The sequence below is a fragment of the Capra hircus genome, chromosome 5 (assembly GCF_001704415.2).
Source record: "Capra hircus breed San Clemente chromosome 5, ASM170441v1, whole genome shotgun sequence".
NCBI lineage: Eukaryota > Metazoa > Chordata > Mammalia > Artiodactyla > Bovidae > Capra > Capra hircus.
In genome coordinates this window covers 44,264,939-44,287,647 of record NC_030812.1, presented here as the reverse complement: position 1 = coordinate 44,287,647, position 22,709 = coordinate 44,264,939, and the positions used below count along the sequence as shown (strand labels likewise).

The following is a 22,709-nucleotide window of genomic DNA, read 5'->3' as shown; positions in this document are numbered from 1 at the left end:
GCTGACTCACTGGAAAAGACCCCAATGCCTGCAAAGACAAAAGGAAAAGGGAGAACACGGAGACAGAGGATGAGATGATTAGATAGCATCACCGACTCAATGGACATAAATTTGAGCAAACTCCAGAAGACAGCGGAGGGCAGAGGAGCCTGGTGTGCTGCAGCCCATGGAACTGTGAAGAGTCAGATATGACTCAGTAACTGAACAACAACAAAATCACATTCTGAGCACTTAACATCTATTAACTTATTTAATCCTCTCAACACCGTATGAGGCAAATATTATCACTTACATTTTACAAAAAAAAAAAAAGAAAAAAGAAACAGGCACAGAAGGTAAGAAACTCATTCTAGATCACAATTAGTGAATAGCATAACCAGGATTTGAATTCAGGCAATCTCTGTTCTATAGGGTCTATATTCTTAACCACTACCTAAACTGCTATTGTTATTTACAAATATCTGTATTTATTGGTATGGATATAAATACAGTATCTCACCCTATTCTGATAGCTCTCCAGTTTCAATCTCTGATAGTAACAACCCTTTCTTACCAAGATCTTACTAAGATTACTTTGATAGAACATTCAAATTTCACTCTACTACCTAATTTTAAAATCTTTTTAAGTATATGTGCTGCTGAAGCGAGCATTAAAACATCTTTTTAAATGACTGCCAAATGAGAATGTTTTTAAAGGCAGCTATAAAAAGAGTGCATATTAAGAGAGGACATTATTAAACTTCTCACTGGTCACTCATGGCCCCTAAGATCACACTGATTCCTATGAGTATATGATGTTTTGAAAATGAAATGCTTGGTCATTACTTTCTCATATTGGGAAACTATTCTGTTTCATTAGCTTACTTTATTTCCCAAGAGTTTCCACCTCAAAATTGAACAGTTTTTTCATGTGGTCTCAGAGTTGGACATGACTTAGCAACAGAACAACAACAAGAGAGGCTATGCCTGCCCAGAATACAGTAATGATGTGGGCATGTGGAGGCTCAAGAGTGGGATCTTTTGCCTACTTCAACATATAGGTGATCAGCCAAGATATTGATAGAATATATTTAACATATGGAATACAAAATACTGTATTTTCTAAAAATCTTGTTTTTATCAGTTTCAGAAGGTCCTGAAAAGCCCCTTTGTAAAGCATCACACATATATATATATGTCCACACACACACACATATATATATGTCCACACACACACACATATATATATATGTCCAACTAGAAGAGAATGTTCCAAATGGCAGGAATTAATCATCCTTGGCACCCGACAGAGTCTGGCCTGTTTGCCTTGCTTATGGCACTTTCTCAGTCTATCCTTGCAAAGGTTCCATAGTCAATGTGGTAGCTTTCATGTTACCTGTCCCTGGGTTACCGAACCTTTATTCCAATAGATTCTTATGTAAAAATCTAGTGTAAGAAGTTAAGCTGAGCTGCTCTGGTTGAAGGAGCCAACCTGTTGTCCTTCTACCCCCTGAAGTGTGCCAAGTCACCTTGACAGAAGTTTCCTGGTTCTAGAGACCATTTGAAAACTGCAGGAACTGGAACTTTGATCCTAGGTTTGAGTTCCTAGCTCTGCTGCCTACCAGCTCAACTGCCTTATGCAACTTTTCCCCAAGCTCCAGATTCCCATCTGTAAAAGAGGATGCGTGCATGCTAAGTTGTGTCAGTCATGTTGGATTCGGTCCAACCCCATGGACTGTAGCCCACCAGGTTCCTCTGTCCATGGAATTCTCCAGGAAAGAATACAGGAGTGGGTTGCCATGTCCTCCTCTGGAGGATCTTCCCAACCTAGGGATCAAACCCATGTTTCTAATATCTCCTGTATCAGCAGACAGGTTCTTTACCACTGTATCATCACCTGGGAAGCTTCTAAAACAGGGATAACACTACTTAGTTCCCAGATTGACATCAGGATTTAAAATAATATGTGAAAGTAGCTACTATGTAGCAAGCATTCGATAAAATATACAACTTTAATGCTCAAAAACCCCTTTTTATCCCTTTTTAGATTTTTTTTAAATGTGGACCATTTTTGAAGTCATTGTTGAATTTGTTACAATATTGCCCCCGTTTTATGTTTAGGTTTTTTGGCCACAAGTCATGCGGGATCTTAGCTCCCCCACCAGGGACTGAAGGCAAGCCCCATGCATTGGAAGGTGACGTCTTAGCCACCAGGGGAGTCCCTATTCCTTTTTAAGCATATTTTCCCAAGGACAAAGAACAGAATGTTCTGTGGAATCACAGTTCCCTGGGGGCTACGAACTATGCAACTTTAGTGAAGAGTTACGTGAGTCAAAATATTTTCCCTATTTATCACTGTTCTTTGAACAATCTGTTTCCAAAAAACCATAACCAAACTCACAAAGACACAATCTTCCTAAAATTTTGTATTTTCCAGTGAGCACAAACTAAGATACCCTAGGTGCTAAGACATATTAGAAATCATCAATTCTACATAAACACACTGCTATGCATAAAATAGATAACTAATGAGAACCTACTATACATTAGGTTGGTGCAAAAGTAATTGCAGTTTTGCATGGTTGAAATTTGCTGTTAGATATTGGAATACATTCTTAAGCATAATGTGGTTATGTTATATAGCATTTTCATGCACATTTCTCGTTTTCTGTTTTTTTTTTTTTGCTAAGGACTTATTACTTTCTATTTTATATTTATTTTAGACTATTGAAATGATATTAGACAAAAAGCAAATTTGAGCAACTTATTTTTTTAAACGAGTTCAAAATGGGTCATAGAGCAGTGGAGACAACTCACAACATCAACAATGCATTTTATCCAGGAATGCTAACAAATGTACAGTGCAGTGGTGGGTCAAGAAGTCTGCAAAGGAGATGAGAGCCTTGAAGGTGAGGTGCATAGTGACTGGTCATCGGAAGCTGACAACAACCAATTGAAAGGATCATCGAAGCCGATCCTCTCCCAACTATATGAGAAGACACTGAAGAACTCAGTGTCGACCACTCTATGGTCATGTGGCATTTGAAGTACATTGGAAAGGTGAAAAAGCTTGATAAGTGGATGTTTCATGAGCTGACCACAAATCAAAAAAATCATTCTTTTGAAGTGTCATCTTCCTCTTACTCCTCACAATAACGAACCATTTCTCGATTGGATTGTGATATGTAAAAAATAGTGGAAAGTATATGACAACTAGTGATTACCAGCTCAGTGGTTGGACCACGAAGAAGCTCCAAAGCACTTCCCAGAGCCAAACTTGCACCAAAAAGGTCATGGTCCCTATTCAGTGGTCTGCTGCTGGTCTGATCCCCTACAGCTTTTTGAATCCTGGTGAAACCATTACATCTGAGAAGTATGCTCAGCAAATTGATGAGATGCACTGGAAACTGCAATGCCTGTAGCTGGCTCTGGCCAACAGAAAGGGCCCAATTCTTCTCCGCAACAGGGCCCAACTGCATGTCTCACAACCAGTGCTTCAAAAGTTGAATGAATTGGGTTACGAAGTTTTGCCTCATCTGCCATATTCATCTGACCTCTCGCCAGCTAACTACCACTTCTTCAAGCGTCTCAACAACTTTTTGCAGGGAAACAATATCACAATCAGCAGCAGGAGTCAGAAAATGTTTTCTAAGAGTTTATGGAATCCCAAAGCATAGGTTTTTATGCTACAGGAATAAACAAACTTATTTCTCATTGGCAAAAATGTATTGATTGTAATGGTTCCTGTTTTGATTAATAAAGATGTGTTTGAGCCTAGTTATAATGATTTAAAATTCATGGTCTGAACTGCAATTACTTTTATACCAATGTATTAGCACAGGGAACTCTACTCAGCGCTCTGTGGTGACCTAGATGGGAAGCAAATCAAAAAAGAGGGAATATATGTAACATTGAGGTGATTCACTTTGCTGCAGAGCAGAGACTAACACAACATTGTAAAACAACTATACTCCAATAAAAATTAATTTTAAAAGTAAGAAAAAAAAAAAAACCAGGAAACCACTGTCAATTCTTTATCCGTCACTGTGTATGAGGGCAGCATTCAGTGCCCCAGATGCTGCTTGCAGGACAATTTCACCCTGCCCCTTACTCCAGTCTATTTTCTCCATTCATTTTACCAAGAATTCCTACCCTGTCACCTATCTGCCTGGGAATAGTCAAAGCTTTGTCAAATTATCAGCTTCCCTGATAAACCTTTCTCGACTTTCCCAAGCACCCTGGATACCAGGCCTTTGAACATTTACAGCCCTGTTATGGTACTTTTCCTATTAAGGTGACTAGGTGTAAGGCCCCGGCCCTAGTTCCTAAAAAGAAAAGTCCAGGTTCTTTGAAGCCTCCTGCCAAGGTTCTGATAAACAACCGGAGGGCAATAAATCAATTGTTGACCGAGTATACAAGTGAATTACTGGAAGACACATTTGGATTATTAACCCAAATCTATCAGTTACCAAGACACAATTTTGGATCAGTTCCTTCATCTATGAAATCTGTTTGTTCTCAGCTCTAAGATAGGTATGTAAATAACTTACAGCTTTTGTATAGCTTAAATGAGGAAAATCTGTAAAGGGCCTAGCAGAGCATCTGGCACATCACAGGTACTCAGTAAACAGCAGCTGCAGGTCTTTCATTTTCTCTTCCTTGCTGTTCCTACTCAATAACTTGCTAGAAAATGAGACCAAGATTAAGTTCCCTCTCTGTGCTGCTATACAACACTTGAAAAGTTTGAGCGGTTGTAGAGTTGACTCTTAAACAACACAGGGGTCGGGGTGCCAAGCCTCTGAGCAATCAAAAGTCTTGTTTGTAATTTAGTCAGTCCTTTGTATCTGTGGCTCCTCAGAGGATTCAACCAACTGCAGATCATGTAGTCGGTAGTATTTACTATTAAAAAAACCCCACGGTGGACCCATGCAGTTCAAGCTCATGATATTCAAGGGTCAACTGTATTTCATGATAACTCCAATATTGTTTTAAAATAGAAACACTTTCTATCTTGTGCATGGTTGGTAGGCACATACCTTGGTACAGCCACTATAAAAAATGGTACGGAGTTTCCCCCCCACCAAAAAAAAAATTAAAATTATACCTATCATGAAGAAAAAGTAAAGTGAAAGTGTTATTCACTCAGTCATGTCCGACTCTTTTGTGACCCCATGGGCTGTAGCCTGCGAGGCTCCTCTGTTTGTGGGGATTCTCCAGGCAAGAATACTGGAGTGGGTTGCCATTCCCTTCTTCAGGGGGTCTTCCCGAGCCAGGGACTGAACCCAGGTCTCCTGCATTGCAGGTAAATTCTTTACTGTCTGAGCCACAGGGAAGCCCCAATAACTACCAAATCACCCAGCAATTCCACTTCTGGGTATTTACTTGAAGGAAATAGAATCAGTATCTCCAAGAGGTATCTTCACCCCCAAGTTCAAAACAGTAGTATTCATAATAGCCGAAACATGGAAACAACTTAAACATCCACAGATGGATGAATGATAGAGAAAATGTGGTATGCACATAGAATGGAATTTTATTCAGCCATAAAAGAGAAGGAAATCTTGCCACCTGTGACAGCATGGAGGAAATGAGCGCATTATGCTAAGTGAATTAAGACACAGCAATGATCTGACTTATATGTGGAATCTGAAAAAGCTGGAATCACAGAAACAGAGTAGATTGGCAGTTGCCAGAGGCTGGGAAGCAGGGGAAATGGGGAGGTGTTGATCAAGGGAAACAAACTTCCAGTTATAAATTCTGGGGACTTAATAGACAGTACAATGACTACAGGCTTTTCCGATAGCTCAGCAATATAGAATCTGTCTGCAGTACAGGAGATCTGGGTTCAATCCTTGGGTCAGGAAGATGCCCTGGAGTAGGAAATGGCAACCCACTCCAGTATTCTTGCCTGGAAAATTCCACAGACAGAGGAACCTGGTGGGTTATAGTCACATGGGGTTGTGAGAGGAGTCAGACACAACTCAGTGACTAACACACACAGTAACTATAGTGAATAATACTGTATTATATGAAGTTGCTGAATGAATGACCAGACTTAAATATTCTCACCACCACCAAAACAAAATAGTATAAACGTGAGGAGGAGATGTTAACTAACCTTTTTCTGATTTTACAGTACATGTGTATCAAATCATCACATCACACAATTCAAACTTACATAAAATTATACACCAATTATATCTCAATACAGTTGGGAAAAAATTTTAAGTATCTATTCCTAGGTACTCTAACATTTCTCTCTGAATTCTAGATTTAATTATTATTAAATACTTTTAGTATATAAGTCTGGCATAACTATGATTTGTCTCCAAAATGACTGATTAAAAAAAAAAATCTTTGTGTGATCTGTGCTCTGTGAGGGCAAAAAAGACACTATGTGCAATGCATCATTAAAATGCTTCTAGTTAAGTTGTATGATTAAAAATAAATGATCTTTTAGATTTAAATGAATAATCAGACCCAAATATGGTATTTAAATCAGAACTCTTTATGCTGATTAATTCTGATGAACTATTCTTATTTTTGAAGAAAGTAGGGAAAACCGCTAGACCATTCAGGTATGACCTAAATCAAATCCCTTATGATTATACAGTGGAAGTGAGAAATACATTTAAGGGCCTAGATCTGATAGAGAGAGTGCCTGATGAACTATGGAATGAGGTTCATGACATTGTCCAGGAGACAGGGATCAAGACCATCCCCAAGAAAAAGAAATGCAAAAAAGGAAAATGGCTGTCTGGGGAGGCCTTACAAATAGATGTGAAAAGGAGAGAGGTGAAAAACAAAGGAGAAAAGGACAGATATAAGCATCTGAATGCAGAGTTCCAAAGAATAGCAAGAAATAAGAAAGCATTCTTCAGCAATCAATGCAAAGAAATAGAGGAAAAGAACAGAATGGGAAAGACTACAGATCTCTTCAAGAAAATTAGAGACGCCAAGGGAACATTTCATGCAAAGATTGTCTCGATAAAGGACAGAAATGGTATGGACCTAAAAGAAGCAGAAGATATTAAGAAGAGGTGGCAAGAATACACGGAAGAACTGTACAAAAAAGATCTTCACGACCGAGATAACCACGACGGTGTGATCACTCACCTAGAGCCAGACATCCTGGAATGTGAAGTCAAGTGGGCCTTAGAAAACATCACTATGAACAAAGCTAGTGGAGGTGATGGAATTCCAGTTGAGCTATTTCAAATCCTGAAGGATGATGCTGTGAAAGTACTGCATTCAATATGCCAGCAAATTTGGAAAAGTCAGCAGTGGCCACAGGACTGGAAAAGGTCAGTTTTCATTCCAATTCCAAAGAAAGGCAATGCCAAAGAATGCTCAAACTACCACACAATTGCACTCATTCACATGCTAGTAAAGTAATGCTCAAAATTCCCCAAGCCAGGCTTTAGCAATACATGAACCGTGAACTTCCTGATGTTCAAGCTGGTTTTAGAAAAGGCAGAGGAACCAGAGATTAAATTGCCAACATCTGCTGGATCATGGAAAAAGCAAGAAAGTTCCAGAAAAACATCTACTTCTGCTTTATTGACTATGCCAAAGCCTTTGACTGCGTGGATCACAACAAACTGTGGAAAATTCTGAAAGAGATGGGAATACCAGACCACCTGACCTACCTCTTGAGAAATCTGTATGCAGGTCAGGAAGCAACAGTTAGAACTGGACATGGAACAACAGACTGATTCCAAATAGGAAATGGAGTACATCAAGGCTGTATATTGTCACCCTGCTTATTTAACTTCTATGCAGAGTACATCATGAGAAATGCTGGACTGGAAGAAACACAAGCTGGAATCAAGATTGCCGGGAGAAATATCAATAACCTCAGATATGCAGATGACATCACCCTTATGGCAGAAAGAGAAAAGGAACTAAAAAGCCTCTTGATGAAAGTGAAAGAGGAGAGTGAAAAAGTTGGCTTAAAGCTCAACATTCAGAAAATGAAGATCATGGCATCGGGTCCCATGACTTCACGGGAAATAGATGGGGAAACAATGGAAACAGTGTCAGACTTTATTTTTTGGGGCTCCAAAATCACTGTAGATGGTGACTGCAGCCATGAAATTAAAAGACGCTTACTCCTTGGAAGAAAAGTTACGACCAACCTAGATAGTATATTCAAAAGCAGAGACATTACTTTGCCGACTAAGGTCCGTCTAGTCAAGGCTATGGTTTTTCCTGTGGTCATGTATGGATGTGAGAGTTGGACTGTGAAGAAGGCTGAGCGCCAAAGAATTGATGCTTTTGAACTGTGGTGTTGGAGAAGACTCTTGAGAGTCCCTTGGACTGCAAGGAGGTCCAACCAGTCCATTCTGAAGGAGATCAGTCCTGGGATTTCTTTGGAAGGAATGATGCTAAAGTTGAAACTCCAGTACTTTGGTGACCTCATGCGAAGAGTTGACTCATTGGAAAAGACTTTGATGCTGGGAGGGATTGGGAGTAGGAGGAGAATGGGACGACAGAGGATGAGATGGCTGGATGGCATTCCTGACTCATTGGACTTGAGTCTGAGTGAACTCCGGGAGCTGGTGATGGACAGGGAGGCCTGGCGTGCTGCGATTCATGGGGTCGCAAAGAGTCGGACACGACTGAGCGATTGAACTGAACTGATTCTTATTTTTGTAGATTTAATATTATGCTTTGTTGGTGTTCTGGTTTATTGACCCTGGCGTGTTTATATTTTCTCACTATTTTTCTTATTCCAGACATGGCCGTTGCACTTTACTTCTTAAAGAGAATCTTTATCGTAATGCAAAGTGAACTGTAAAATAATCAGAAATTTTCTGCGTAAGAAAGCAAACCTATCAGGCAGGAATCCCTAGGATGATGACAACTCCCTTTGGGTGAAGCACGAAGTCTTTCACAAGGTAGGCCAGGTCTTCCACAATCTGCCCATCTTGCCTCCTCTTGCCCCTGCATGCTCTCCTCTCCAGCCACATTCAACTTTTGCTCCACAAGGCCCATATGCCCCTTCACCACCAGACCTTTGAACACACTATTTACAGCCTTAACTTCCACCTTTCACCTAACTCACTTCTATCCTTCAGTTGCCCTGCCATCTACTCCCCCAAGGTGAATCCCATCCGCATTCATTAGGATGTCTCTTCCTTCCCATTCATGTCTCAGATCATCAGCTCTATCAGGGCAGGGGCCACATTTGACTTCTTTACCTCTATATTTTTATGCCAGCACATGTCACAAACTATATTAAGCATTTGGTACATGTTTGCTGAATAAATTGAATGAATCTGTCTAGAGATAGAGATTAGCTAATGCAACTTTGGGATCTATCACTTTACGGCCCTCAAACTTCACTTATAACTGCATCCAACATGGTTGGGCAGCACCTCTGCAAGGAAAGAAACATAGCTGGTCTGCTTTACTCCCTCCTTGCTTATCTCTAGAACACTTAAACTCATCATAATGCCCTTAACCAAACTCTGAACACTAAACTCCTTCAGTGTTCTCTAATTAATGATGCTATTCTGTACCTGCAAGACAGAGGGTCAGTATATACCAGGCCTGAAGCATTGTTTAAAGTAAACAGCAATATTCATAATGGGTACCTGGTACCTAGTGTGGGTATGTGTCTTGGCTGGTCATGATAGTCATGTGACAAGCTCCTGTGAAGAACTCTGGGCCTCCAAGACTCGAGTGGGCTTCTGTGAGTGGAGACAGACTTCAGGTTGGAGAGAAGCATGCATCTGTGCAACCCTCACTGAGAACAGGTAAGCCTATGCTGACTTCTCTAGTCTTTGCTAATGTATCGTTATTCTGCGGTGCCTGCACTGTGTCTTTGCTTCATTAATCTTGTCTGTATGAGACTCTGTAGAGTCACGGGTCCTTTGGCAATTTACTAGTGGGTGGTCATGGGACCCCAAGATAGCCTACTTCTTGAACTGCTGCCCTTTTGAGATGTCTATGATACTGCTTTTCATCTTTTTCCTACTTCATTGCTGATTTTTTTCCTAACTCCTTTGCTGGCTTCTATTTCTATCAGACTCAAAAGATTACAGTATCCTACAGCTCTATTCTGGCCCTCTTTTATCTCTACTCTCGTTAGATTTTTTTTTTTAATCACATAGGTTTCAATGCCATCTACATGTTGATGACTCTCGTTTATTTCTATAGTCAAAACTTTCCTCCAGACTCCACCTATACACCTGTCTACTAGACATTCCCACTGGATATCTTTTAAGGATTTCAAATTTCTAAAAACTGTCTAAATCAGAGCTCTTTGTTTCAACCAAAACTTGTCCTTTTCTAGCATTTTCTATCTTGGTAAATAAAACCTCAGACACTCAGCTGCCCAAGCTGGAAACCTGAAAGTCATCTTGGATCTTTTATTGTTCCCTGATCCCTGCCCACTCTCTTCCAATCCATTAGCAAGTATTGTTGGTTTTATTTTCAAAGCAAATCTCGAATCCCTCCACTTCTCTCCATTTCTAATACAGCATCTTCATCCAAAATACCACCATTAACCAGTGCCTGGATTATTATAACTGAATTATTTTCCCTCCGTCTATACTTTCCTCTTTCTAATTAACTCTCTACTGATCAGCCAAGGAGCAGAGAGCAGCAGAGGATGAGATGGTTAGATAGCACCACTGACTCAATGGATATGAATCTGAGCAAACTCCTGGAGATAGTGACAGACAGGGAAGGCTGGCGTGCCCTAGTTCATGGGGTCGCAAAGAGTCAGACACGACTTAGCGACTGAGCAACATCAACAGCAGCCAAAGTCACAATTTTTCTAAACCCACACCAGATGACATCATTTTGATGAAAACCATTCAGTAGTTTCCTGTTATCATCAGAAGAGAATTCAAACTCTTCTTTGAATCGGTGTACCAGGCACCCTATGGCCTGTCCCCTGCACCCCTCTCCAGCCACACCCAAAATATTCTACCCCTGCTCTCTGTGCTCCAGTGTCACTGGCCTTGTTTCTGTTCTTGGAATACAGTAGACTCCTCTGCCCTCAAAACTTCCTCCCTCTCTGCCCACCCCTACACTGTGAGCTAGAGTGTGCTGCTGAATCTGAAGGCACCTTCTGTACATTTAGACATATATGTTCCTAAAACTCAGAAGATGACCAGGCCCAACGAAATGCTTGTTAAGGCTACAATGTGGTATTTCCAAATTTGTCTGTTTTTTTTCATAAACAGAAAGGACTTTACTGGTAACAAATGATAACCCTGCCAGGCTTATCTCTAGGACAGCAAGATTATTCAGTCTCTAAGAGTAAGTATGTTCCTCAACTGAGCAACCTGCATCTCAGCTTTAACTCCACATGCATTTGGTATTATTGGTGGTGGCTTGGTGGTTTAGTTGCTAAGTTGTGTCCAATGCTTGTGATCCCATGGACTATAGCCCTCGAGGTTCCTCTGTCCGTGGGATTCTGCAGGCAAGAATACTGGAGTGGGTTGCCATTTGGTATTATTACCAAGGTGCAAATATATTTAATTATTAATATAATGGGGAAATTTCTGTGGAAGGGCTCCATGTTAAAATGATCTATACTCTCCACACGTCCCCAGGTGTCTACACTTTCACAAGAGTAAACAGTCCCCTTAAAAGAATTTTAATGGATGGGCTTGACTGAGTTACGAACAATGAACAAGGGAATGAATATTTAATAGGGATTAAAAATCAAAGATGCTTCCAACCTTCTATCTGTCTACCTCTGTATTTCCAAAACCTGTACATCTTAAATCTGTAAAGCACTGCTGAGTTTGGAAGGAAAAAAAAAAAAAAAACTCTTAAAATTCATTTGTGTGTGTGGGGGGGGTGGGTGGTGGTGGTGGAGAGGGCTTCATCACATGGTCCTTTTCTCTTTTTTTACATTCTCTAAATACACTTGAATTATTTTTGCACTGTTCAAATAAAACCAGGGATATTTACTTAAACTCTTCTTAATGGAAAGGGGGGGTCTCTCTGTGTGTATCTCTTGTATTTACTCTTTTAACACATGTTTGGTTAGTGTCTGGGGGGCTGAGTGGAGAGGGGGATAAAACCCGTTTCGTTGACAGTGAACAGTTCAGTTATCCCCTTTACTGCCTGAAGGACACTAACATCCCTATTGCCTCCTCCTACATGTCAGTGACTCTCTGAGTACTCCATTACCACTACTCCAAGCTATCATAATATTTTACCGTAGTTTGAGCAAAATACTTTATATGGCCAGAAAACAATTTCATTTTCTTGACACTTATGGGTACATACTATGTATGTAACTACATAACATTGCACAAAGTTACATATAGTATGTGTAACTACATAAATGTCTATAAAAGTATATATAAAAATAAACATCTTATATACATACACATAGCATACTATATACTATACTGTATAAAAATGTATTTACATTAAAGTTTACTTTACAATGCATGGAAAAACTCTTCAGCTGTGACCCTCAGAGCGCCTGTCACATATAATCAGCACATACTTGGGACTATGATACACAGATGATCAAAGCCTGGTCCCTGCCATCCAGGTGCAATAAAGACAGAGGGGCTGGAAGATGCTCAGGCAGAGTCTGCCTCTGCCCAAGCGTCTAGAAAAACGCTTCCAGGAGGAGATGACACTTTGAATTCAGCTCAATCAACGGAATAAATGATCAAGTGGTCCCCAACACCCATTCCTGCTCTGAAAATGTGGCGGTGTGCTCAACGTTCACCTGACTACATTCGTAGTACTCCTGTGCACTCTGTTGGAAAGGGGCGCCCAGTTATGTATCAGGAGGACTGTCAGCTCAGGTGACTTTGGTTGTGCTCCCTAGTATGGTTCTAGTTTCCTCAGAGAGATTTCTATCAGAGCAATTTTTTAAAACTGAGTAAACAACTCACTGAAAGCTCTTTGTTTATACAGATTGAAGGTTTGCTTTCTTCTCCCGACTTTGTGACAGTGCCTGCATATTTGAAGGGTTTACCCTGTAGTTAATGCCTTTATATTCTACCATGAAGGCTGTTATCTTCAGGAAGCTCTGGGGAGGTTCAGGAGCCTAAGGAGCCTAAGTCTGAGGAGCCAGTTTGAAGCCAACTTGTTTGAACTTGGCGGCATTTTTGTGATGCCGTGGAGACTAAACCTCCAGTAGAGCTGTTGATCAAGTTATGTATGTGAAAGGCCACAGACCAGAAAATGTGCATTTTTTAACCATCTGACATGCAGCAGTCCTTATAAAATAGGCATGGGAAAACTCTTTTAATGTGGAACTTATGTCTGTTTTTGTATTTTTTATTTAATGTCTGTTTATTTGCACACAAACTCAAATAAAGATTCCCTACCCTCTCAGCAAGCTACTATCTTATCTTGCATTGAATGACTACAGAGCTAGAAAGAATACCAATTGCTTTAAATCATTAGATAGGAAGTTCCAATTTAATTTCTTTCCATTAACCCAAATGCATGTTGGTATTTGGTATAATCTTTAAAAATTTTAACTTTTTTATGATAACCTATAAGGGAAAAGAATCTGAAATACACACACACACACACATTTTATGTATATATAAACTAAATCACTTTGCTGCACACCTGAAATACAACATTGTAAATCGACTATACTTCAAATTTTTTTTTTTTACTGTAATATCCTTATCTTACTTTCTGACTTTGTATTCTTTGAGAAAGGGACACTCTAAATGCACAAAATAAAGGAAGGAAACAGGGTGAACAGCAGTTAGTTCTCAACTCTAGGTTCTATTTGTCACTGTGGTGTTACCTCCAGACACACAGCTTTTTGGTTAAGAATGGAAATCACATACCTTTTGGATTCTGGCTACACAAATCTGAAGAGGGTCCTTATCAGCTCTCTGCATCTGTGGTTTTAGACAAACAGTTCTAAACCCTATCAGTTGATGCCTCTTTTCACACCCAATATCTTGCAACTCTTCCTTTATTTACTATGCTGGCATAAAATTCACAGAAAATATTTGCCTATGTAATTTCAAAAAGATTATATATCAAAGAAAAATAAAAAGAAAGCAATTTATAATAAAACATTATCAATATGTAAATACTTGGGCACCATCCACTAAAAGACACAATGAAAAAGATGCTTATATCAATTCTTGAGACCCACAGTGAAGGCATTTATTACAAATGCAGACATAGAGCTGTGTGCCCACTGGTGTCAGGATTTTATGTGAAATATCTCAAAATCAAGTTCAGAGAAAAACATAATAAAATTTTCCTCAATTTACCTACAGTTACATTCCTGGAAAGTTTGTTACATATTAAAATTGTGAAGGAAAATATTTTGCATTTGTAAATAAAAGAATTGGTTCTAGGTTCAGATGATGGTAAGCTTGTCTTTCACTTATGGAAGACATTTGAAAGTATGGTGGACGATTTTTCACTATGCATGACAATTCTGTGTATTGTTAACACCACCAGGAGGATGCATTATCAGCAAGGTCCCCCATCCAAAGACGTCAAAGTTATGGCCTAAACCGCCCCTCAATTTTCAAAATTCCCCCTAGGGGGCGGTACTGCTCTTAATGAGAAACACTATTATCAACTCCGGAGATGGCATTTAGGTGGGTGGGTATCCCAAAAGTGTGCAAACCAGAAATTCAGCCTTCTCCTTTTGCCTCGTAATCAAACAGTTTTGGTATAAAGAAAAAAATTAACTCTACACCAAAATATGGAATTCACACTGCTTTGGATGAAACTGCAAATATTGAAAGAGGGTCAAGGAATTCTACAAACTATCACTCAGCACATAAAAAACCATTTAAAACAGACCTTTTCTTGGATGATACAGTATGTTCGTCAACTTTTTCAGAATCATAGGGATGGGGCAAGGGGAGAGGCAAGGATGTGTGGGGGAAGGGGAAGGGACAAAAAGAGAGAAAAGGTAACGGGAGAAACTGTTCACTTCAGCAAAGTACTTTTAAGGGTTCACTATTGGGCAAGACAGACTTTGGTTCCAATCACTCCTCTGTCATTTACTGACTATGGATGATTCATTCAATCTCAATTCTTCCCATGTGAATTGAAGGGTAATAATGGTATTTCACACTCTTACTAGAGTGATTAGGTGAGGTGTATATGTAAAGTGCTAGGTAAAGAGTAAAATTCAATCAATGTTGGCTGTCACTATCCTTTAAGTTTCAAATGGCCCTAGAGTATTGGTGTTTGGATACATTTGACATTTGGAACAAAAATTGTTCCTAGACGCAAGAAGCAGAGTAAAATTCTGTTATTTTTTGGAAATTCTATCTCATCCTCTTCAAATATCATCCTACAAATATGGTGGAAATCTAAATCATTTCATTGTAAGAAAAAAAAGCAGTGTCGTTAAGAAACTGAGTGGTTATAAAACAAGGCTGATATTCCTAAGATGTTTCAGAAAAGGACTTTACATTTCAAGTTAAAGAAGGAGAAAGGCGAACTCAATGTAACCTGAAACCACAAACATGTATATTACAGCTGAAATGCCTAGATTTTAGTGGTCTTCTTGGTATTTGGTCCTCAATATGTCAGTATTTACATCACAAAAAGCATTTTAAGCAGGATCTCAAGCACACTGACTGTCCGATCACACCTGAGAAATGAACAGAGTGACAGAAAACTGAATACGGTGGCAAAAGTCTCAAATACAATGTTCCTTTCTGAGGGTAAATTGCTAGTCAATGGTAGACAATGAGAGATAGTAGTAGTCAAGGGTAGTAGACAATGAGAGATCTGTCTACGTAAACACAGTGCATGCCTCTTTGGAGCTGGAATCCAAGCCAAATTTTAGGAAGATTTTTAAGCACATGCAATGTTATGAAGATTCCTGGCAGAGAAATTCAATAAAATATCTGTTGAAGGAATATAGGACAGTGAGAGTTCGTGAGGTAAATGCATGAGAAATAAATTCTCCTTTATACTTTAAAGAATCATGAAAACAGTTATCTTTCATCATCATCAAAACACTTAGCATATCTACCTTCTTGGCAAATGTTAAAGTAAACAATATTGTTAACTATAGGCACTCCCCCATACAGTAGATCTCTAGGACATATTCATCCTGATGACCGAAACTCTGTACCCTTTGGTAAATACTACAGAAATCTTTAAAGCCACTAATGCCTGATTTATCATTGATATAAGATTTAGAAGAGTTAAGCATACATTTCTTATGTGATTATCAAATCAAAACACTCTTTTAGGAAATAAGTTTGGTTACATGTATCAAATACACAAAACTGCTTTAAGTGCTGGTAATTTCCTTTTTAGAAATGTATCCTCAATAGCAGGTCTTATCCTGAACCGCAGTGCTTATGTAATACTTTACCATGCTCCAGGAATTATTCTAACCACCCAGGGTCACACTGCTACAAAATAGAGAATCTAGAATTTGAACTTGGGCCTTGTGGTTACCAAGCCTGTGTGCACTCTGACAACTTCAGTTGTCTTAGCTACAAAGATGTTCTCTGTGGCATTAAACTTTTTTTAAATTAATTTATTTTTAATTGAAGGATAATTGCTTTACAATATTGTGTTGGTTTCTGCCATATATCGACATGAATCAGCCATTGGTATACATATGTCCCCTCCCTTTTGAACCTCCATTTTTTTTTAATAACAGGAAAAGTTTAGAAACAAACAAAATGTTCATCAGTGGGGTCTAAGTTAAATAAACAGTAGTACATCCATTGATAGGTCATGTAGCAGGCATTAAAAGTTAAGTTTTAGAAATATGTTTGCACAGGCAAGCAAGTCATTTGGCTCAGTGGGAGGGGAGAAAGACACGAAGAGCATATAGTCTTTCAAGTTTACTACATGTTTCCTTTGGAGGGTGAGGTTTTAATTTTCTTCTTGGTGCTTTGTTATAACTTCCCAAATTTCTAAATGAACTTGAGTTCCTTTTGTACTCAGAAAAAAAATTGCTCATAACAAATTTCTGTCCAGATCAGCATGGCCCAAAATGCAGTGCAAGTCATATGTAATTTAAAATGTTTTAGAAACCACAACCATGTTAACAAAATGAAAACCAGGTGAAGTTAATTTTAAAATATGTCTTATTTTGCCTATATATTTAAAATATATTACATTTTAACAAGGAATCAATATAAAATATTAGTGGACTATTTTACTTTTTGGTACTAAAATCCTCAGAGTCACTTTTGCTGCTGCTGCTGCTAAGTCACTTCAGTTGTGTCCGACTCTGTGCGACCCCATAGACGGCAGCCCCCCAGGCTCCCCCATCCCACTTGCCTAGATTCTCCAGGCAAGAACACTGGAGTGGGTTGCCATTTCCTTCTCCAATGCATGAAAGTGAAAAGGGAAAGTGAAGTCGCTCAGTCGCGTCCGACCCTCAGCGATCCCATGGACTGCAGCCTACCAGGCTCCTCTGTCCATGAGACACTTTTAGCTCATCTTAATTTGGTCTGTTCACATTTCAACTGCTCAATAGACAAGTGGCAACTAACTACTGTGTTGGATCTTGGCAGAAGCTTTATTTTCAGATCAAATGTGCCCAAAATATGACTCTGAAACCCTCCACTAACTACCACAATCTCCATGCAACCACATCTATGTGGAACTGCTTCCTTGATGAGAAAGATGTGCTTGAGACCTAACACTTGTCAGCTGTGTGATCTTCAGCAAGTTAATTGACTTATCTGTACCTCATTGGACCCATTCCGTAAATGATGTTAATGCCTACTTTGAGACGTTGAGATTTAAAAAACGTATTAAAACACCCAATATGTGAAAAGCACTTTATAACATATTGTTATCTAATCCTTGATCTTTGCAACCTTCCTTATTCAGATAAAGGTTAGACTTAGCAAGAGGAAAGACAAGATTCTTAGAATAGATGTAGGAAATCTTATTTTAAATGGTCCTAGAACTAATTTGAGGGGATGTGAAGAGAAAAGCTGGGGAGTCTATTGATACAACAAATACATTTGTATTTTAAAGGGGGCTATCTGATGGCAGGATACAAATGGCATACTTTTCTGCTTGAAGACTTTCCTTTGGCAAATATTCAAGCCACTAAACAAACATAAAAATCACTGAATATGTGCCAAACACACTCAACAAAGGGACTTAGGAATAATTAAAAAGATAGGGGAAGATAATTATAGTATCGTGATGATGATTTTTGCCATACATCAACATGAATTAGTCACAGGTATAATGTGTTCCCCCATTCTGAACCCCGCTTCTACCCCCTCCCCACCCCTATCCCTCTGGGTTGTCCCAGAGCACTGGCTTTGGGTGGCCTGCTTCATGAATCAAATTTGCACTGGTCATCTATTTTACATACGGTAATATACATGTTTCAACACCATTCTCTCAAATCATCCCACCCTCTCCTTGTCCTATAGGGCCCAAGTCTGTTCTTTATATCTGTGTCTCTTGCTGCCCTGTATGTAGGACTGTCATTACCATCTTTCTAAATTCCAAATATATGTGTTAATATATAGTATCTGTGTTTCTCTTTCTGACCTGCTTCACTCTGTATAATAGATTCCAGTTTCATCCACCACATTAAAGTTGACTCAAATGTGTTATTTTTAATAGCTGAGTAATATTCCATTGTGTATATGTGCCACAGCTTGCTTATCCATTCATCTGCTGATGGACATCTAGGTTGCTTCCATGTCCTAGCTATTGTAAATAGTGCTGCAATGAACATTGGGGTACATGTGTCTCAATTCTGGTTTCCTCAGGGTGTATGCCCAGCAGTGGGATTGCTGGGTCATACAGTAGTTCTATCTCCACACTCTTCTCCACAGTGGCTGTACCAGTTTCCCACCAACAGTGTAAGAGGGTTCCCTTTTCTGCATACCCTCTCCAGTGTTTATTGTTTGTAGACTTTTTGATGACGGCCATTCTGATTGGTGTGAGATGGTACCTCATCGTGGTTTTGATTTGCATTTCTCTAATAATGAATGATGTTGTATGCAGAGCTTTTGTGTAGGTTTCAAACATTTCAAAATTAAAAACTGGAAAAATAATCAACTATAATAGAAGGCCATTAATCATGACATGCAATTTTTTTAGCATCACTGTTTATAACAGAGGCCACCAGAAACTATATAGATGGCTCAAAGATGAATGACTAAGAAATTAATATAATCAACATAAAATATTATCTAGCAACCAATTCCAGAGAAGGCCATGGCACCCCACTCCAGTACTCTTGCCTGGAAAATCCCATGGGCAGAGGAGCCTGGTAGGCTGTGGTCCATGGGGTCACAAAGGGTCGGACACAACTGAGCGACTTCCCTTTCACTTTTCACTTTCATGCATTGGAGAAGGAAATGGCAACCCACTCCAGTGTTCTTGCCTGGAGAATCCCAGGGACAGGGGAGCCTGGTGGGCTGCCGTCTATGGGGTCACACAGAGTCGGACACGACTGAAGTGACTTAGCAGCAGCAGCAACCAATTCACACTAGCAAACCATTCAATTCATAGAAATACATATTGAAATGATATGAACTGGGAGAAAGAAAGCAGACTATAATCCATGATCACAGTAGTGAAAATACATGTGACAGGCATTTACAAAAGCTAAAAATAAATTGGCAAGGTAGAAATATTACTTTCCCTTCTAGGTAAGTTGTCCACATTCATAATAAAAAAAGAAAAATAAATAACACATATGGTAAATCATGTTTGCTAAGTAAGCATCTTACATCAGAGCGCAAGACGGCCAGGGAAAACTGTCCATCTAGCAAAAAGAGTACTAACAACCATACAAGGGTGCCTGGCAACCAGCTCCCAGTTACCAGTGCACAGTTTTACCTCCGGCTCGGAACCCAATAGCAGATTTGGGATTTTTCTTAATCAGAGTAATGATTCAGAGCATACTCAGTACAAACCTTTGACCTAAACTAGCATCACTGTATTTTTTACATGATAATTCCCCAGTCCTTTAACTACAAGAGTGCACACAGGTAAAAACAGTTAAGCTTGCTGGCTTTCATTATTGCTGTAGTCTGATAGCATGCAGGGTAGATCAAAATAGCTGGTTGACATTGAGAGAGTCCCTGATTTTCTTGCACAAGCACTTTGTGCTTGAAAAAATAGAAGCTAACTCATTTAGTACTTAAAAATTAACAACATTCACATTGCCTTGTGGTTTAAATGATGACTGAACAATAACTCAAGTCAGCTGTGCTCTGTATTTCCTTTATTGATATAATTAGTATTCTTAGGTCTTTTAAAGTTGCTCTTCTTTACCCCTAGGGGAAAACAATTTCAAAAGGCTATATACATATGCTGATTTAAGATATGCTTTCTCATACATTCAGTCTCTATAATTTTGGATTATAGAGCAATATAGAATAATTCTGGCACCAACTCTTTAGCAATGCTGTTTAAAAACGAAGATGCCATTGCACACAAGCCTAGGATTTTTCTGTTGCATTGCATATAACCAAACTTATGGAACACTGCTTACAATATAAACCACGGCCTTAAGTTTTTGGGAAATGATTACTTCAGAAGATGGTGATTAAGAGACTCCCAAATTGGCTGAAAAACACAGAGCTAAAATTCAGTTGGGGTTGAAACACACCTTATAAAGAGTTGAGATCCAAGAGACTCGTGCACAGATCTTTGATTTACCACTCATTTTGCAGGACTTAAAACCAAAAGAACAGATTTGCAGATTGTTAAAGTATTATTCCGGTGTGAGAAAAAAAAAAAAGAGTTGAGATCCAAATTACATACACTTGACAAAACTTAAGTATTAAGTCAACTGGTATGTTTTGGGGGAAGTATCAATATAAGATTAATAATACGTGGTAAAATTATTTGCCTTTTCCCCCAAATATTTAAGCCTTGAAGCAGAATGATCTGAATGCCAATCCTGGTTATAAAACTAACTCGTGATTTGGGTGTTCTTGGGCAAGATACTAATTTCACTATGATTTAGTTTTCCTATCTACTAAAAAAGAATTAATATAATATACATTTTAATGTTTATACTCAATATATGGCTTCCAAATTAAAATATTTAAATGATGAGCATGGAAATACTAGGAGCAATACCAGTCACTGCTATGGTACACTTATTATTCAGCAATTGTCTTATTCCAATGAATAATTTTTAAAACAGCCTTTTAATCAGTACCAGAGTCATTTTTTTTAAACATAACTTTAAGCCATATTATACATGATATAGAAATCTCACCAATAGAACTGCACTATTTCGATTTAAAAGAGACTTGAAGACAGGATCCTAACAGTCTGAATCATATTTAAAGAAGCCATCAAAAAGGGAAACTTGAGATGGGTAAACAGACTTCCTTTGCAAAAGTTTATCTAGAGAACTAAAGGCTAAAATATTCATTCCAAGAAATCTGTCTGCAAAATCCAAAATCAGAACGCCATTCTCGCAAAGCATTCAATGACACCTAATGACAGCGGAGACACTTAGTAAAATTCAGATCTTAGTATTCCCCTGACAAAAAGCAACGCAACACACAAAGGAAGAAACAATCTACACGCAAGACAGTGATGGATTCGCCTGGAGCCCCTCTGAGTAGCTTCATAGAAAGGGGACAGGAAGCGAAGGTATATTTGATGAATGAAACTGAGGACTAGGGGTTTTGGAAAGTACAGGAGACGCACCCTACCTTGCACAGATTTCCCGATACTGTGTAAGTGAGTGATAGAACTGTAGTTTTGGGCAACATTCTTCAGAAACGCTTCCATCTCTGGCTGGTGGTGGTAGCTGAAGTCCAGGGCAGCTACCGCAGGCATCAGCAGCCCTAGCCAGAGGCGGGCGCAGTCCATGTTCTAGAGATGAATAAAAATAATAAAGCTGAGCAGATAAAGCAGGCAGTGGGGTGGAGGGAAAATGTGAATGCTACTAGCTCCCGCTCTGCTCTCTAGTATCAGATCTCCCGACACTAAAGCTCGCTGCTTCCGAAAGAGGTAAAAGTTGGAAGCAACACCTTCGGGAGTTAGCGTACCCAGAGCACCGGCAGCCCCAGGTGCCCACCATCCCGTAGCCCACCCAGCCCCTCCCCACGTCCCCACCACCCTCCATCGCCCGTCAGTCGCAGCAGCTGCGCCTGACCCCGCACGCCCCAAGCCTCACCCCTGCCCAGGCGCACACCGCCGCCTGGCTGCAGCCGCTTCCCGAGACCAGACATTATAGCTGGGCCAGAGGGGCGGGCGCGCTCAGGTCCCGCCCTCGACATCTGACTGACGTCGCTTTGGCCCACTCAGACACCGCGCGAGGCACTGCGGGGCGGGGTCTAGCTGGGCGACCGGGGCACCTCTGCCTGCTTCTCACCTGAGCCCGCCAGCGCCCACGCGGCGCGAGGATTCCAGGGCGCGGCGGCGTGTACCGAGGCGCGGCAGAGCTTCCCGAAACTGAGTTACCTTGCGCGGTCTTAGTTTTTGCCGGCGCCCTAGGTTAGAAGTATCCTCACCTCGGCCACGGCTCCATCCGATGTAGGGATCCCCTGCGCTCCGCCCAACAGCTGCAGCAAGGGCTGGGACGGCTTCTCGCGTTGGGCGGTGCGGGCCGGCAAGCCCGGGGCTCACCTGGAGCCCCACGATGAGCCGTGAGTCCCGGGCGGCCGCAGCTGCAGGCGGGCTCTTATGCTCTTCCACTCGCCAGGGCCACGCTCTCAGACGCTCCAGGCGCCCCCAGCCCTGCGGTCGCGTGGCGTTTCAGAACGTGTGTTCAGAAGTTTTAAATGGATCTTGTGGAGTCCAGGAAGTTTTCCGACAAA

General features: G+C 40.1%; 1 protein-coding gene across 1 annotated transcript in view; it reads right to left on the bottom strand.

Moving 5' to 3' along the window:
* CPM (carboxypeptidase M) overlaps positions 1-22,137 on the bottom strand; it is a 75,103-nt gene extending 52,966 nt beyond the window's left edge. The window contains exons 1-2 of the mRNA XM_018047966.1: positions 22,067-22,137; positions 21,600-21,762 (exon numbers count right to left, since the gene is read on the bottom strand). Coding sequence (XP_017903455.1) covers positions 21,600-21,759 — 160 coding nt within the window. The 5' untranslated portion in view covers positions 21,760-21,762; positions 22,067-22,137. The remainder of the gene's footprint in view (positions 1-21,599; positions 21,763-22,066) is intronic.